At 55.1% G+C, this 17,492-nt stretch overlaps 1 protein-coding gene across 1 annotated transcript in view; it reads right to left on the bottom strand.

The window, feature by feature from the left end:
• Positions 1–17,492, bottom strand: part of itga10 (integrin, alpha 10) — a 177,623-nt gene that overhangs the window by 111,205 nt on the left and 48,926 nt on the right. Inside the window, exons 6-8 of the mRNA XM_078204773.1 lie at positions 16,319–16,446; positions 6,061–6,209; positions 1,721–1,871 (exon numbers count right to left, since the gene is read on the bottom strand). Of these exons, the coding sequence (XP_078060899.1) occupies positions 1,721–1,871; positions 6,061–6,209; positions 16,319–16,446 (428 nt within the window). The remainder of the gene's footprint in view (positions 1–1,720; positions 1,872–6,060; positions 6,210–16,318; positions 16,447–17,492) is intronic.

Here is a 17,492-nt window from a genome sequence, read left to right as displayed (position 1 = left end):
AACCCGAGTTCCCTGGCGCTGTGAGGCAGCAGCGCTAACCACTGCGCCACCGTGCTGCCCGTGCTGTTGAGACTTGTTCTCCATTTTTTCTAACATCTTTTAAACATCTTAGAGGCAGCATGGTGGCACGGTGGTTAGCACTGCCGCCTCACAGTGCCAGGGACCCAAGTTCAATTCCCGGCTTGGGTCACTGTCTGTGTGGAGTTTGCACATTCTCCCCGTGTCTACGTGGGTTTCCTCCGGGTGCTCCGGTTTTCTCCCACAGTCTGAAAGATGTGCAGGTTGGGATGATTGGCCGTGCTAAATTGCCTCTTCGTGTCCAAGGGTGTGTAGGTTCGGGGGTGGGGGGCGCGGGTGGTAGCACCAATGCTTGTGGGGGCTCCCCTGTGTCTGTGCGGTGGGATGGGGTGAGCTTATCTCTAATGTTATCTCTGTGGAGCTGGCAATGCCAGCTTTATCAAGCCCTGCCCCACCATGGAGGAGACCATGACCTCAGGTAGCGTGCCAGATAATCCGGAGAGAAAACTCGGCTGTGCTGTTGGAGAGACACACAGCCGCTTTCTTGCGGAAATCGGCACTCTGACAAGTTATTGGAAGATTCCACCGCACTTCTCCAACACTGTGGGCAGGTTTAGTCTCTGGAATGAAGGAAGGATGTAACTGCACTAGAGGCAGTTCAGAGGGGGTTTACTAGACTGGTACCTGGAATGGGCAGATTGTCTTATGAGGAAAGGTCGGACAGACTGGGCTTGTTTCCACTGGGGTTCAGGTGTGTCTGTGTGTGTCTGTGTGTGTCTGTGTGCGTGTGTCTGTGTGTGTCTGTGTGTGTCTGTGTGCGTGTGCGTGTGTCTGTGTGTGTCTGTGTGCGTGTGTCTGTGTGTGTCTGTGTGTGTCTGTGTGTGTCTGTGTGCGTGTGCGTGTGTCTGTGTGTGTCTGTGTGTGTCTGTGTGTGTCTGTGTGTGTCCGTGTGCGTGTGTGTGTGTCTGTGTGTGTCTGTGTGTGTCTGTGTGCGTGTGCGTGTGTCTGTGTGTGTCTGTGTGTGTCTGTGTGTGTCTGTGTGCGTGTGCGTGTGTCTGTGTGTGTCTGTGCGTGTGTCTGTGTGTGTCTGTGTGTGTGTCTGTGTGTGTCTGTGTGTGTGTGTGTGTGTGTGTGTCTGTGTGTGTCTGTGTGTGTCTTGATTGAAGTTTATAAGATCCTGAAAGGTCTTCACAAGGTGGACATGGAAAGGATGCTTCCTCTTGTGGGGGGAGTCCAGAGCTACGGAGGCGTTGCTTTAAAATTAGGGATCGCTCTTTTAGCGACAGAGATTAGAATTTCTGTCTCTGAGAATTGAGAGATTTTGGAACTCTCTTTTTAGTTTAGCTTTAGGTTAGTTATTAGTGTCATAAGTAGGTTTACATTAACACTGCAATGAAGTTACTCTGAAAATCCCCTCGTCGCCACACTCGATTCCCAGCCTCGGGTCACTGTCTGTGCGGAGTCTGCACGTTCTCCCCGTGTCTGCGTGGGTTTCCTTCGGGTGCTCCGGTTTCCTCCCACACTCTGAAAGATGTGCTGGTTAGGGTGCATTGGCCGTGCTAAATTCTCCCTCAATGTACCCGAACAGGTGCCGGAGTGTGGCGACTAGGGCATTTTCACAGTAACTTCATTGCAGTGTTAATGTAAGCCGAGTTGTGACTGATAAATAAACTGTAATGTGTAACTGTGAAAACTCTCTTACCGCAATGGCGTAACGGCTGATGTTACGTTTCTCACACTCGGCAAGTGCGCCACGAAGCTCCACTCCATCGTGAGATTCACCATCCGTCACAACAACCATAACCTTGGAGGCTCCTTCCCGTCCACCACGTTCTGGACTGAATGCTTCAGTGCTGGAGATAGAAAGGGTAGAGTCAGCAAACTCATATTGTAACAATCTCAAAGCTCAATACAACCCTAACTACCACTGGAACATTGATACCCATCGCATAACCCCGGGCTGTACCTGTCCTGGGAGTGTTTGATGGGGGACAGTGTAGAGGGAGCTTTACTCTGTATCTAACCCCGTGCTGTACCTGTCCTGGGAGTGTTTGATGGGGACAGTGTAGAGGGAGCTTTACTCTGTATCTAACCCCGTGCTGTACCTGTCCTGGGAGTGTTTGATGGGGACAGTGCAGCGGGAGCTTTACTCTGTATCTAACCCCGTGCTGTACCTGTTCTGGGAGTGTTTGATGGGGGACAGTGTAGAGGGAGCTTTACTCTGTATCTAACCCCATGCTGTTCCTGTCCTGGGAGTGTTTGATGGGGGGCAGTGTAGAGGGAGCTTCACTCTGTATCTAACCCCGTGCTGAACCTGTCCTGGGAGTGTTTGATGGGGGCAGTGTAGAGGGAGCTTCACTCTGTATCTAACCCCGTGCTGTACCTGTCCTGGGAGTGTTTGATGGGGGCAGTGTAGAGGGAGCTTTACTCTGTATCTAACCCCATGCTGTACCTGTCCTGGGAGTGTTTGATGGGGGCAGTGTAGAGGGAGCTTCACTCTGTATCTAACCCTGTGCTGTACCTGTCCTGGGAGTGTTTGATGGGGACAGTGTAGAGGGAGCTTTACTCTGTATCTAACCCTGTGCTGTACCTGTCCTGGGAGTGTTTGATGGGGACAGTGTAGAGAGAGCTTTACTCTGTATCTAACCCCGTGCTGTTCCTGTCCTGGGAGTGTTTGATGGGGGCAGTGTAGAGGGAGCTTCACTCTGTATCTAACCCCATGCTGTACCTGTCCTGGGAATGTTTGATGGGGGACAGTGTAGAGGGAGTTTTACTCTGTATCTAACCCCGTGCTGTACCTGTCCTGGGAGTGTTTGATGGGGACAGTGTAGAGGGAGCTTTACTCTGTATCTAACCCCGTGCTGTACCTGTCCTGGGAGTGTTTGATGGGGGCAGTGTAGAGGGAGCTTCACTCTGTATCTAACCCCGTGCTGTACCTGTCCTGGGAGTGTTTGATGGGGGACAGTGTAGAGGGAGCTTTACTCTGTATCTAACCTCGTGCTGTACCTGTCCTGGGAGTGTTTGATGGGGGACAGTGTAGAGGGAGCTTTACTCTGTATCTAACCTCGTGCTGTACCTGTCCTGGGAGTGTTTGATAAGGACAGTGTAGAGGGAGTTTTACTCTGTATCTAACTCCATGCTGTACCTGCCCTCAGAGTGTTTGATGGGAGAATGGAGAGAATCATAGAATCCCTACAGTGCAGAAGAAGGCCATTCGGCCCATCAAGTCTGCACCGACCACAATCCCATCCAGGCTCTATCCCTGTAACCTCACGTATTTACCCTGCTAATCTCCCGGCACTAAGAGGCAATTTAGAATGGCCAACCCACCTAACCCGCACGTCTTTCGGACTGTGGGAGGAAACCGGAGCACCCGGAGGAAACCCACACTGACACGGGGAGAACGTGCAGACTCTGCACAGACAGTGACCCGAGGCCGGAATCGAACCTGGGTCCCTGGCGCTGTGAGGCAGCAGTGCTAACCACTGTGCCACCGTACTGCCCTAGAGAGAGAATTATCTAAGGAAATGTTTGATAGTGAAAATTTCTTTAGAGAAACACTCCATTCTCCAATCCTCGCTGTAGTATGTGTCAAATTCACGAAAAGAAAAACAAGCAGATTTAGAAAGTGGAACAGCGTTACTGGGCATTTGAGAGCAGAATCCAGGGTCGACAGATGAAGGCATTGTGCTATTTTTATCCTGGGGTGTGGGGTGTGTGCGGCTGAGAGGAAGGTTTTATGTGAAATGTTTCGGGGGCTTGTTGTGTTCCCCGAGCGGATGAATGAGCTCTTTCAGTGAGACCTCGACCCTTTGCTGCGGGGTCACCACCAAGCAGTTTGCCCTGGCTGAGAGTTAACGGAGAACAGTCGCTCACGCGTCTGCTGCGTGCCAAGGAGGTCACTCACAGTCAGAGAACAGAGAGTGCCCGGTTCGCAGTGCAGCAGCTAGCAGAGACGTACAGATCACTCCATCTCCACATCAACCTTCCCTTCAGCACCCTGCAAACTCAGATTTACCAAGATCCAGCCGGAAAATATCAATTTAAATTCCTGCCTGCATATCCAATCTTTCTGAGCTTTGTGTTTCTGTTTGTTTTAAATAGTTATAGATTCAGAGAGGTTTACTGCATGGAAACAGGCCCTTCGGCCCAACTTGTCCATGCCGCCCTTTTTTTTTAAACCCCAAAGCTAGTCCCAATTGCCCGCATTTGGCCCATATCCCTCTATACCCATCGTACCCATGTAACTATCAAAACGCTTTTTAAAAGACAAAATTGTACCCGCCTCTACTACTGCCTCTGGCAGCTCGTTCCAGACACTCACCACCCTCTGTGTGAAAAAATTGCCTCTCTGGACACTTTTGTATCTCTCCCCTCTCACCTTAAACCGATGCCCTCTCACCTTTCTCTGGAGTTCAGATGAATGAGGGGGGGATTCTCATAGAGACTTATAAAATTCTAACAGGACTAGACAGGGTAGATGCAGGGAGGATATTCCCGATGGTGGGGGGAGTCCAGAACCAGGGGTCACAGTCTGAGGATTCAGGGTAGACCATTTAGGACGGAGGTGAGGAGACATTTCTTCACCCAAAGAGTGGTGAGCCTGTGGAATTCATTCCCACAGGAAGTAGCTGATGCCAAAACATTGAATGTATTCAGGAGGCGGCTGGATATAGCACTTGGGGCGAACGGGGTCAAAGGTTATGGGGAGAAAGCAGGATTAGGATATTGAGTGGACTTCCTCCCAATGCTCCGGTTTCCTCTCTCAGTCCAGAGATGTGCGGGTTAGCTGGATTGGCCATGCTAAGTTAACCCTTAGTGTCAGGGGGACTAGCTAGGCCAAATGCATGGGGTTATGGGGATCAAGCCTGGATGAGATTGTGGTCGGTGCAGACTCAATGGGCCGAATGGCTTCCTTCTGCACTGTAGGATTCTGTGATTAGCCATGATTGTGAGGAATGGCGGAGCAGGCTCGAAGGGCCGAATGGCCTCCTCCTGCTCCTACGTCCCATCAATTCCCTTCCTGACCCATGTCCATGAGGTACAGCATGCATGCCAGGCGCAGACAAATTTCTCCCCCATTATCTGCCTGTCTGTGAGAGTGGCAGAGAGAGAGATAGACCTATGGTATCCAGGTGTGTGCAAACGCCGTTATGTAGACTACAGGTACACGAGAAGGAGGATGTGATAGCACTAGAGGGGGTACAGAGGAAATTCACCAACCAGGATGTTGCCCAGGATGGAGCATTTGAGCTATAAGGGGAGACTGGATAGCCTTGGATTGTTTTCTCTACAGCAGAGAAGGCTGAGGGGGGACATGATTGAGGTGTATAAGATTATGATCGGTATGTACAGGGTGAGTAGGGAGCAGCTGTTCCCTTTGGTTCAGGGGTCAATCAAAAGGGGGCAGAGTTTTAGGCTAAAGAGCAGGGACGTCACGGTGGCACAGGGGGTTAGCACTGCTGCCTCACAGCGCCAGGGACCCAGGTTCGATTCCCGGTTTGGGTCACTGTCTGTGCGGAGTCTGCACATTCTCCCCGTGTCTGCGTGGGTTTCCTCCGGGTGCTCCGGTTTCCACCCACAGTCTGAAAGGTGTGCCGGTTAGGGTGCATTGGCCGTGCTAAATTCTCCCTCAGTGTTACCCGGACAGGCGCCGGAGTGTGGCGACTAGGGGATTCTCACAGTAACTTCATTGCAGTGTTAATGTAAGCCTGCTTGTGACACCAATAGAAAAAGCTTAATAAACTTACAAGGAGATTCAGAAGGGATTTGAGAAAAAACTTTTCGCTCAGAGGGTGGTGGGAATCTGGAATGCGCTGCCTGGGAAGGTCGTGGAGGCCGGAAACCTTACAACCGTTAAAACATATTTGGATGAGCACTTGAAATATCTGAACATTCAAGGATATGGGACAAGTGCTGGAAATGGGATGAGTGGTATTCATTGTCAGTGCAGACTGGGTGGGCTGGAGGGTCTTCTCTGTGCTGTAAGATTTTATGATGAGTAGACCCAGCGACTGGGCGATGCAGAGAGATGACACTTACCACGCCACTTTGACTGCCATTGCTGTCTTAGTCTCGCGACCGCCCTGACGGCTGATGTTCCTGGCAGCCTCCACCACCTTCCGGGCAGTCTTGTGTTCGCCAAGGCTGAACTCGTGAACCACTATCTCTGCGTACTGCAGCACTCCAATCTAAAGGGAGGAAAATAAACCCCATGAATCACAGCTTGAGAATGAGGTGGCACAAGCGAGGGAGCACAGCCCCGCTTCCGTCTTTGAATAAAAGCTGTGGAACTCTTCAAAGCTGTGTATCTTCACGATGTGGAGATGCCGGCGTTGGACTGGGGAGGGGACAGTAAGTAGTCTCACAACACCAGGTTAAATTCCAACAGGTTTATTTGGTAGCACGAGCTTTCGGAGCGCTGCTCCTTCATCATGTGAGTGACTCACCCATTTGATGAAGGAGCGAGACTCTGAAAGCTCGTGATTCCAAATAAACCTGTTGGGCTTTAACCTGGTGTTGTGAGACGAATTACTCTGTATCTTCATGATTGGAGAAATTATTACAGCATTAGTGACTGGAAATTCAGAGGTAAACCAGACTCCTATTTCACACAACAACCATGTGATCCGTGAGGAGGCTGTGCGTAAGCCGTCCCACTTTAAGATACTAAACCAGCCAGGCAAAATAATTTAAAGGGGTTTAAAGTACTGACCCTCCCACAGTGCGGCGCTCCCTCAACACTGACCCTCCCACAGTGCGGCGCTCCCTCAACACTGACTCTGAGACAGTGCGGCGCTCCCTCAGCACTGACCCTCCCACAGTGCGGCGCTCCCTCAGCACTGACGCTCCCACAGTGCGGCGCTCCCTCAGCACAGACCCTCCCACAGTGTGGCGCTCCCTCAGCACTGACCCCCCCACAGTGCGGCGCTCCCTCAGCACTGACTCTGAGACAGTGCGGCACTCCTTCAGCACTGACCCACCCACAGTGCGGCGCTCCCTCAGCACTGACCCTCCCACAGTGCGGCGCTCCCTCAGCACTGACTCTGAGACAGTGCGGCACTCCTTCAGCACTGACCCACCCACAGTGTGGCGCTCCCTCAGCACTGACCCTCCCACAGTGCGGCGCTCCCTCAGCACTGACCTTCCCACAGTGCGGCGCTCCCTCAGCACTGACTCTGAGACAGTGCGGCACTCCTTCAGCACTGACCCTCCCACAGTGCGGCGCTCCCTCAGCACTGACCCTCCCACAGTGCGGTGCTCCCTCAGCACTGACCCTCCCACAGTGCGGCGCTCCCTCAGCACTGACCCTCCCACAGTGCGGCGCTCCCTCAGCACAGACCCTCCCACAGTGCGGCGCTCCATCAGCACTGACCCTCCCACAGTGCGGCGCTCCCTCAGCACTGACTCTGAGACAGTGCGGCACTCCTTCAGCACTGACCCTCCTACAGTGCGGCGCTCCCTCAGCACTGACCCTCCCACAGTGCGGCGCTCCCTCAGCACTGACCCTCCCGCAGTGCGGCGCTCCCTCAGCACTGACCCTCCCACAGTGCGGCGCTCCCTCAGCACTGACCCTCCCACAGTGCGGTGCTCCCTCAGCACTGACCCTCCCACAGTGCGGGGCTCCCTCAGCACTGACCCTCCCACAGTGCGGCGCTCCCTCAGCACCGACCCTCCCACAGTGCGGCGCTCCCTCAGCACTGACCCTCCCACAGTGCGGCGCTCCCTCAGCACTGACCCTCCCACAGTGCGGCGCTCCCTCAGCACAGACCCTCCCACAGTGCGGCGCTCCATCAGCACTGACCCTCCCACAGTGCGGCGCTCCCTCAGCACTGACTCTGAGACAGTGCGGCACTCCTTCAGCACTGACCCTCCTACAGTGCGGCGCTCCCTCAGCACTGACCCTCCCACAGTGCGGCGCTCCCTCAGCACTGACCCTCCCGCAGTGCGGCGCTCCCTCAGCACTGACCCTCCCACAGTGCGGCGCTCCCTCAGCACTGACCCTCCCACAGTGCGGTGATCCCTCAGCACTGACCCTCCCACAGTGCGGGGCTCCCTCAGCACCGACCCTCCCACAGTGCGGCGCTCCCTCAGCACTGACCCTCCCACAGTGCGGCGCTCCCTCAGCACTGACCCTCCCACAGTGCGGCGCTCCCTCAACACTGACCCTCCCACAGTGCGGCGCTCCCTCAACACTGACTCTGAGACAGTGCGGCGCTCCCTCAGCACTGACCCTCCCACAGTGCGGCGCTCCCTCAGCACTGACGCTCCCACAGTGCGGCGCTCCCTCAGCACAGACCCTCCCACAGTGTGGCGCTCCCTCAGCACTGACCCCCCCACAGTGCGGCGCTCCCTCAGCACTGACTCTGAGACAGTGCGGCACTCCTTCAGCACTGACCCACCCACAGTGCAGCGCTCCCTCAGCACTGACCCTCCCACAGTGCGGCGCTCCCTCAGCACTGACTCTGAGACAGTGCGGCACTCCTTCAGCACTGACCCACCCACAGTGTGGCGCTCCCTCAGCACTGACCCTCCCACAGTGCGGCGCTCCCTCAGCACTGACCTTCCCACAGTGCGGCGCTCCCTCAGCACTGACTCTGAGACAGTGCGGCACTCCTTCAGCACTGACCCTCCCACAGTGCGGCGCTCCCTCAGCACTGACCCTCCCACAGTGCGGTGCTCCCTCAGCACTGACCCTCCCACAGTGCGGCGCTCCCTCAGCACTGACCCTCCCACAGTGCGGCGCTCCCTCAGCACAGACCCTCCCACAGTGCGGCGCTCCATCAGCACTGACCCTCCCACAGTGCGGCGCTCCCTCAGCACTGACTCTGAGACAGTGCGGCACTCCTTCAGCACTGACCCTCCTACAGTGCGGCGCTCCCTCAGCACTGACCCTCCCACAGTGCGGCGCTCCCTCAGCACTGACCCTCCCGCAGTGCGGCGCTCCCTCAGCACTGACCCTCCCACAGTGCGGCGCTCCCTCAGCACTGACCCTCCCACAGTGCGGTGCTACCTCAGCACTGACCCTCCCACAGTGCGGGGCTCCCTCAGCACCGACCCTCCCACAGTGCGGCGCTCCCTCAGCACTGACCCTCCCACAGTGCGGCGCTCCCTCAGCACTGACCCTCCCACAGTGCGGCGCTCCATCAGCACTGACCCTCCCACAGTGCGGCGCTCCCTCAGCACCGACCCTCCCACAGTGCGCGCTCCCTCAGCACTGACCCTCCCACAGTGCGGCGCTCCCTCAGCACTGACCCTCTCACAGTGCGGCGCTCCCTCAGCACTGACCCTCCCGCAGTGCGGCGCTCCCTCAGCACTGACCCTCCCACAGTGCGGCGCTCCCTCTGCACTGACCCTCCCACAGTGCGGCGCTCCCTCAGCACTGACCCTCCCACAGTACGGTGCTCCCTCAGCACTGACCCTCCCACAGTGCGGCGCTCCCTCAGCACTGACCCTCCCACAGTGCGGCGCTCCCTCAGCACTGACCCTCCCACAGTGCGGCGCTCCCTCAGCACTGACCCTCCCACAGTGCGGCGCTCCCTCAGCACTGACCCTCCCACAGTGCGGCGCTCCCTCAGCACTGACCCTCCCACAGTGCGGCGCTCCCTTGTAGCTTCACTGGGAACATCAGCCTGGGCTAAATGCCTATGCAGCTGGAATGGGACTCTATCCTGTGACACTGTAATTGGGTGATGTGTTTCCCGCGAAGCCCAAAGACCTAAATTTATTCAACCCTTTTACATAACTCTGAGAAGTAGAAGCTGAGACACAACAAGTGACTGTTGTTGATCAGTGCCAGCTGTTGTACAATAGACATTTCCACACAGCAGGTTCCAACAAACAGCAATGAGGGCGGCACAGTGGTTAGCACTGCTGCCTCACAGCGCCAGGGGCCCGGGTTCAATTCCCAAATTGGGTCACTGTCTGTGTGGAGTTTGCACATTCTCCCTGTGTCTGCGTGGGTTTCCTCCGGGTGCACCGGTTTCCTCCCACACTCCAAAGATGTGCGGGTTAGGGTGCATTGGCCGTGCTAAATTACCCCTTAGTGTCCAAAGATTAGGTGCATTCGCGGAATAAATATGTGGGGTTACGGGGATAGGGCCTGGGATGCTCTTTCGGAGAGACGGTGCTTGATGGGCCGAAGGATATGCAGATTAGGGGTATTAGTGGGATAAATGTGTGGCGCTACGGGGATAGGGCGGGGCAGGTGGTCAATGCTGAGGGAGCGCCGCACTGTGGGAGGGTCAGTGCTGAGGGAGCGCCGCACTGTGGGAGGGTCAGTGCTGAGGGAGCGCCGCACTGTGGGAGGGTCAGTGCTGAGGGAGCGCCGCACTGTGGGAGGGTCAGTGCTGAGGGAGCGCCGCACTGTGGGAGGGTCAGTGCTGAGGGAGCGCCGCACTGTGGGAGGGTCAGTGCTGAGGGAGCGCCGCACTGTGGGAGGGTCGGTGCTGAGGGAGCGCCGCACTGTGGGAGGGTCAGTGCTGAGGGAGCGCCGCACTGTGGGAGGGTCGGTGCTGAGGGAGCGCCGCACTGTGGGAGGGTCAGTGCTGAGGGAGCGCCGCACTGTGGGAGGGTCAGTGTTGAGGGAGCGCCGCACTGTCTCAGAGTCAGTGCTGAGGGAGCGCCGCACTGTGGGGGGGTCAGTGCTGAGGGAGCGCCACACTGTGGGAGGGTCTGTGCTGAGGGAGCGCCGCACTGTGGGAGGGTCAGTGCTGTGGGAGCGCCGCACTGTGGGAGGGTCAGTGCTGAGGGAGCGCCGCACTGTGGTAGGGTCAGTGCTGAGGGAGCGCCGCACTGTGGGAGGGTCAGTGCTGAGGGAGCGCCGCACTGTGGGAGGGTCAGTGCTGAGGGAGCGCCGCACTGTCGGAGGGTCAGTGCTGAGGGAGCGCCGCACTGTGGGAGGGTCAGTGCTGAGGGAGCGCCGCACTGTCGGAGGGTCGGTGCTGAGGGAGCGCCGCACTGTGGGAGGGTCAGTGCTGAGGGAGCGCCGCACTGTCGGAGGGTCGGTGCTGAGGGAGCGCCGCACTGTGGGAGGGTCAGTGCTGAGGGAGCGCCGCACTGTGGGAGGGTCAGTGCTGAGGGAGCGCCGCACTGTGGGAGGGTCAGTGCTGAGGGAGCGCCGCACTGTGGGAGGGTCAGTGCTGAGGGAGCGCCGCACTGCTCTGTTGGAGGGTCAGTGCTGACTCAATGGCCCGAATGAACTCCTTCTGCACTGTAGGCAAGCTGTGATTCTATGAGATCAGCCCTGCCTCAGCAACATGTAGACAGGGAGATGATTTGGGTTCTTGATGATGGTCTGGCCCTCAGTGAGGCCTCACAGTTCTTGTGCAGGTCGGAGGTCACTATCTAACTAACGTTCTAAATGTACACTGCGTCTGTACTTTAACCTGCTTCACAACAACACACAGCTGTAAGTCTTTTCCAAGCAGCTATGTAATATATATATAAAATGGGAGGGAGAGGAAATACTTTGGGGTTTTGGAAATTATATGGATCAGCTTAAATTAGAACCTAAGTAATGAGGTCAACGCCCTGCTGTCAGCTCGGCTGTTTGCCCTGGACAGTGTGAGCAGAAACGGCTCACATTCCAGCGTGGAACTACTCTTATTCAGTCGTAAAGATCTGAAGCTGTGGTGCTGATCTCTGCTGAACTAACAGCCCAGAGCAGCAGCACGGAAAAACAAGGGCCATGACAGCACTGAAACTCAACAGGCACATTAAACAAAATTAAAATTGATGAAACATTTACCAACAAGAAAGCAGGATTGACAATTACAATGTGGATGGAGCGAGGCGAAGAGAGAGAGAGTGAGAGTGAGGTTAAACACTGGAGGTGGAGTGAGTGAGAGTGAGGTTAAACACTGGGGGTGGAGTGAGTGAGAGTGAGGTTAAACACTGGGGGTGGAGAGAGAGAGAGAGGTTAAACACTGGAGGGGGAGTGAGTGAGAGTGAGGTTAAACACTGGAGGTGGAGAGAGAGAGAGAGAGGTTAAACACTGGAGGGGGAGTGAGTGAGAGCGAGGTTAAACACTGGAGGGGGAGTGAGTGAGATCGAGGTGAAACACTGGAGGTGGAGTGGGTGAGATCGAGGTTAAACACTGGAGGTGGAGTGGGTGAGACTGACGTGAAACACTGGAGGTGGAGTGAGTGAGAGCGAGGTTAAACACTGGAGGGGGAGTGAGTGAGAGTGAGGTTAAACACTGGAGGGGGAGTGGGTGAGAGTGAGGTTAAACACTGGAGGGGGATTGAGAGTGAGGTTAAACACTGGAGGTGGAGTGAGTGAGTGAGGTTAAACACTGGAGGTGGAGTGAGTGACAGTGAGGTTAAACACTGGAGGTGGAGTGAGTGAGAGCGAGGTTAAACACTGGAGGTGGAGTGAGTGAGAGTGAGGTTAAACACTGGAGGGGGAGTGAGTGAGAGCGAGGTTAAACACTGGAGGGGGAGTGAGTGAGGGCGAGGTTAAACACTGGAGGTGGAGTGAGTGAGAGCGAGGTTAAACACTGGAGGTGGAGTGAGTGAGAGCGAGGTTAAACACTGGAGGTGGAGTGAGTGAGGGCGAGGTTAAACACTGGAGGGGGAGTGGGTGAGAGTGAGGTTAAACACTGGAGGTGGAGTGAGTGAGAGTGAGGTTAAACACTGGAGGTGGAGTGAGTGAGAGTGAGGTTAAACACTGGAGGTGGAGTGAGTGAGGGCGAGGTTAAACACTGGAGGGGGAGTGGGTGAGAGTGAGGTTAAACACTGGAGGTGGAGTGAGTGAGAGTGAGGTTAAACACTGGAGGTGGAGTGAGTGAGAGTGAGGTTAAACACTGGAGGGGGAGTGAGTGAGGGCGAGGTAAACACTGGAGGAGGAGTGGGTGAGAGTGAGGTTAAACACTGGAGTGAGTGAGTGAGAGTGAGGTTAAACACTGGAGGGGGAGTGAGTGAGAGTGAGGTTAAACACTGGAGGGGGAGTGGGTGAGAGCGAGGTTAAACACTGGAGTGAGTGAGTGAGAGTGAGGTTAAACACTGGAGGGGGAGTGAGTGAGAGTGAGGTTAAACACTGGAGGGGGAGTGAGTGAGAGTGAGGTTAAACACTGGAGGTGGAGTGAGTGAGAGTGAGGTTAAACACTGGAGTGGGTGAGAGCGAGGTTAAACACTGGAGTGAGTGAGTGAGAGTGAGGTTAAACACTGGAGGGGGAGTGAGTGAGGGCGAGGTTAAACACTGGAGGGGGAGTGGGTGAGAGTGAGGTTAAACACTGGAGTGAGTGAGAGTGAGGTTAAACACTGGAGGTGGAGTGGGTGAGAGTGAGGTTAAACACTGGAGGGGGAGTGGGTGAGAGCGAGGTTAAACACTGGAGGTGGAGTGAGTGAGAGTGAGGTTAAACACTGGAGGGGGAGTGAGTGAGAGTGAGGTTAAACACTGGAGGGGGAGTGAGTGAGGGCGAGGTTAAACACTGGAGGGGGAGTGAGTGAGGGCGAGGTTAAACACTGGAGGGGGAGTGAGTGAGAGTGAGGTTAAACACTGGAGGTGGAGTGGGTGAGAGTGAGGTTAAACACTGGAGGGGGAGTGGGTGAGGGCGAGGTTAAACACTGGAGGGGGAGTGAGTGAGAGTGAGGTTAAACACTGGAGGTGGAGTGGGTGAGAGTGAGGTTAAACACTGGAGGGGGAGTGGGTGAGAGCGAGGTTAAACACTGGAGGGGGAGTGAGTGAGAGTGAGGTTAAACACTGGAGGTGGAGTGAGTGAGAGTGAGGTTAAACACTGGAGTGAGTGAGTGAGAGTGAGGTTAAACACTGGAGGTGGAGTGAGTGAGAGTGAGGTTAAACACTGGAGGTGGAGTGGGTGAGAGTGAGGTTAAACACTGGAGGGGGAGTGAGTGAGAGTGAGGTTAAACACTGGAGTGAGTGAGTGAGAGTGAGGTTAAACACTGGAGGTGGAGTGAGTGAGGTTAAACACTGGAGGGGGAGTGAGTGTGAGCGAGGTTAATCGCTGGAGGGGGAGTGAGTGAGAGTGAGGTTAAACACTGGAGGTGGAGTGAGTGAGAGTGAGGTTAAACACTGGAGGGGGAGTGAGTGAGGGCGAGGTTAATCACTGGAGGTGGTGTGAGTGAGAGTGAGGTTAAACACTGGAGGTGGAGTGAGTGAGAGTGAGGTTAAACACTGGAGGGGGAGTGAGAGTGAGGTTAAACACTGGAGGGGGAGTGAGTGAGAGCGAGGTTAAACACTGGAGGTGGAGTGAGTGAGGGCGAGGTTAATCGCTGGAGGGGGAGTGAGTGAGAGCGAGGTTAAACACTGGAGGTGGAGTGAGTGAGAGTGAGGTTAAACACTGGAGGGGGAGTGAGTGAGAGCGAGGTTAAACACTGGAGGGGGAGTGAGTGAGAGCGAGGTTAAACACTGGAGGTGGAGTGAGTGAGAGTGAGGTTAAACACTGGAGGTGGAGTGAGTGAGAGTGAGGTTAAACACTGGAGGGGGAGTGAGTGAGAGTGAGATTAAACACTGGAGTGAGTGAGTGAGAGTGAGGTTAAACACTGGAGGGGGAGTGAGTGAGAGTGAGGTTAAACACTGGAGGGGGAGTGAGTGAGAGTGAGGTTAAACACTGGAGGGGGAGTGGGTGAGAGTGAGGTTAAACACTGGAGGGGGAGTGGGTGAGAGAAAGGTTAATCGCTGGAGGGGGAGTGAATGAGGGCGAGGTTAAACACTGGAGGGGGAGTGAGTGAGAGCGAGGTTAATCGCTGGAGGTGGAGTGGGTGAGGGCGAGGTTAAACACTGGAGGGGGAGTGAGTGAGGGCGAGGTTAAACACTGGAGGGGGAGTGAGTGAGAGCGAGGTTAAACACTGGAGGTGGAGTGGGTGAGAGTGAGGTTAAACACTGGAGGTGGAGTGAGAGAGAGCGAGGTTAACCACTGGAGGGGGAGTGAGTGAGAGTGAGGTTAAACACTGGAGGGGGAGTGAGTGAGAGCGAAGTTAAACACTGGAGGGGGAGTGAGTGAGAGTGAGGTTAAACACTGGAGGGGGAGTGAGTGAGAGCGAGGTTAAACACTGGAGGGCGAGTGAGTGAGAGTGAGGTTAAACACTGGAGGGGGAGTGAGTGAGAGTGAGGTTAAACACTGGAGGGGGAGTGAGTGAGAGCAAGGTTAAACACTGGAGGGGGAGTGAGTGAGAGTGAGGTTAAACACTGGAGGTGGAGTGAGTGAGAGCGAGGTTAAACACTGGAGGGGGAGTGAGTGAGAGTGAGGTTAAACACTGGAGGGGGAGTGAGTGAGAGTGAGGTTAAACACTGGAGGGGGAGTGGGTGAGAGTGAGGTTAAACACTGGAGGTGGAGTGAGTGAGAGTGAGGTTAAACACTGGAGGGGGAGTGGGTGAGAGCGAGGTTAAACACTGGAGGTGGAGTGAGTGAGAGTGAGGTTAAACACTGGAGGGGGAGTGGGTGGGAGCGAGGTTAAACACTGGAGGGGGAGTGAGTGAGAGTGAGGTTAAACACTGGAGGGGGAGTGGGTGAGAGTGAGGTTAAACACTGGAGGGGGAGCGAGATCGAGGTGAAACACTGGAGGTGGAAGGAGAGCGAGGTTAAACACTGGAGGGGGAGTGAGTGAGAGTGAGGTTAAACACTGGAGGGGGAGCGAGATCGAGGTGAAACACTGGAGGTGGAAGGAGAGCGAGGTTAAACACTGGAGGGGGAGTGAGTGAGAGTGAGGTTAAACACTGGAGGGGGAGCGAGATCGAGGTGAAACACTGGAGGTGGAAGGAGAGCGAGGTTAATCGCTCGGTTGTCGCCTGTTCTTTATTCCTCTGTTAAGGAACGTGTTGAAAGTTTAACATTGACTGTTGTCTTCACACTCAATGAGAATCTCGCGGCAGGAAGCATCGGATCATAGAATCCCTACAGTGCAGGAGGAGGCCATTCAGCCCTTCGAGTCTGCACCGACCACAATCCCACCCAGGCCCTATCTCCGTAACCCCAGGTATTTACCCTGCTCATCCCATCTGACACTAAGGTGCAATTTAGCACGGCCAATCCACCTAACCTGCACATCTTTGGACTGTGGGAGGAAACCGGAGCACCCGGAGGAAACCCACGCAGACACGGGGAGAATGTGCAAACTCCTCACAGACAGTGACCCGAGCCGGGAATCGAACTCGGCTCCCTGGCCCTGTGAGGCAGCAGTGCTAACCCACTGTGCTGCCACGTCAGAGTAAAACAGGTTGATTCCGTGCAGCTCAGGTAGAGGAAGGAAGGCAGTGTGAAACTCCCTGGAGCACCGACACTGTCTCTCTGGAATATGCAGGGTGGATTTACAATGTGACGATCAGGTTGGGGACTTGCCTGGATTTGCTTTGGGCCGATGTGGAATTTGTTGAGGACATTGCTGAGGAACCTCTGTACCTCGTGCCAAGGGTAGATGCTGTTCGATCCGTCCAACAGAATGACAATATCCATGGAGACCCCACAATCTGGAAAAGAGACAGAGTGTTGCTGGGCCGTAGGTAAAGGAGGAATACCGAGAACGGGATTGGACGCACCAAGCTCTGTAGACTTCATATTTCACTGTATTCTGACCCTCGACCTGAGCTCAAACATCTCAGCCCTGCCACCGTGATATCTCAAAGCATTACCCCAGCACTGGCACCTGTACCATCACTGAATCGTTACAGGGCAGGAGGCCATTCAGCCCATTGAGCCTGCACCAGCTCTCCAGGTGAGCATGATGACTGAGTACCATTCCCCCGTACCTCTGCACATTGGTTCCACTCACTGCCATAAGTTTTTAAATAATTCATGTGCAGGATGTAGGTGTCGCTGACTATGCCAGCATTTATAGCCCATCCCAAATGGGTTTCTGAATGTGCTGGGTGAGCTGCCTTCATGAATCTGAGTTCCTGGAGTGCATCTTGTAGATGGTACACGCGGCTGTCACTGTTTGTCAGTGGAGGAGGGATTGAATGTTCCTGGAGGGAGTGGATGTTTGTGGATGGGGTGCCAATCGAGCGGGGATACTTTGTCCTAGATGGTGTCGAGCTTCTTGAGTGTTGTTGGAGCTGCTCCCATCCAGGCAAGTGGAGAGTATTCCATCACACTCCTGACCTGTGTCCTTGTCGATGGTGGACAGGCTTTGGGGAGTCAAGAGGTCTAGCCCATATTTTCAATGACTAAGGGCTTAAGACTGGGAGTGAAAACTCACCCCAAAAACAGGTCAGGAACTTTCCCATTTTCACGCTAGCTGGACACTTGGAATCAATTGCTTAAAATTCCACCCAGAGAGGAGAGAGCTGGCCAAAGTACCAGGAGTGAGGGAAAATCCATGATTTAACAACCCCCACCTGCTTCTTTGTACCAACCGGGACAGAACAAAGAACAAAGAAAATTACAGCACAGGAACAGGCCCTTCGGCCCTCCAAGCCTGCACCGACCATGCTACCCGACTGAACTAAAACCCCCTACCCTTCCGGGGACCATATCCCTCTATTCCCATCCTATTCATGTATTTGTCCAGACGCCC

The sequence above is a fragment of the Mustelus asterias genome, unplaced genomic scaffold, assembly GCF_964213995.1.
Source record: "Mustelus asterias unplaced genomic scaffold, sMusAst1.hap1.1 HAP1_SCAFFOLD_443, whole genome shotgun sequence".
NCBI lineage: Eukaryota > Metazoa > Chordata > Chondrichthyes > Carcharhiniformes > Triakidae > Mustelus > Mustelus asterias.
Note: the sequence above shows the minus strand (reverse complement) of the source record. Positions and strands in the feature narration are given on the sequence as shown.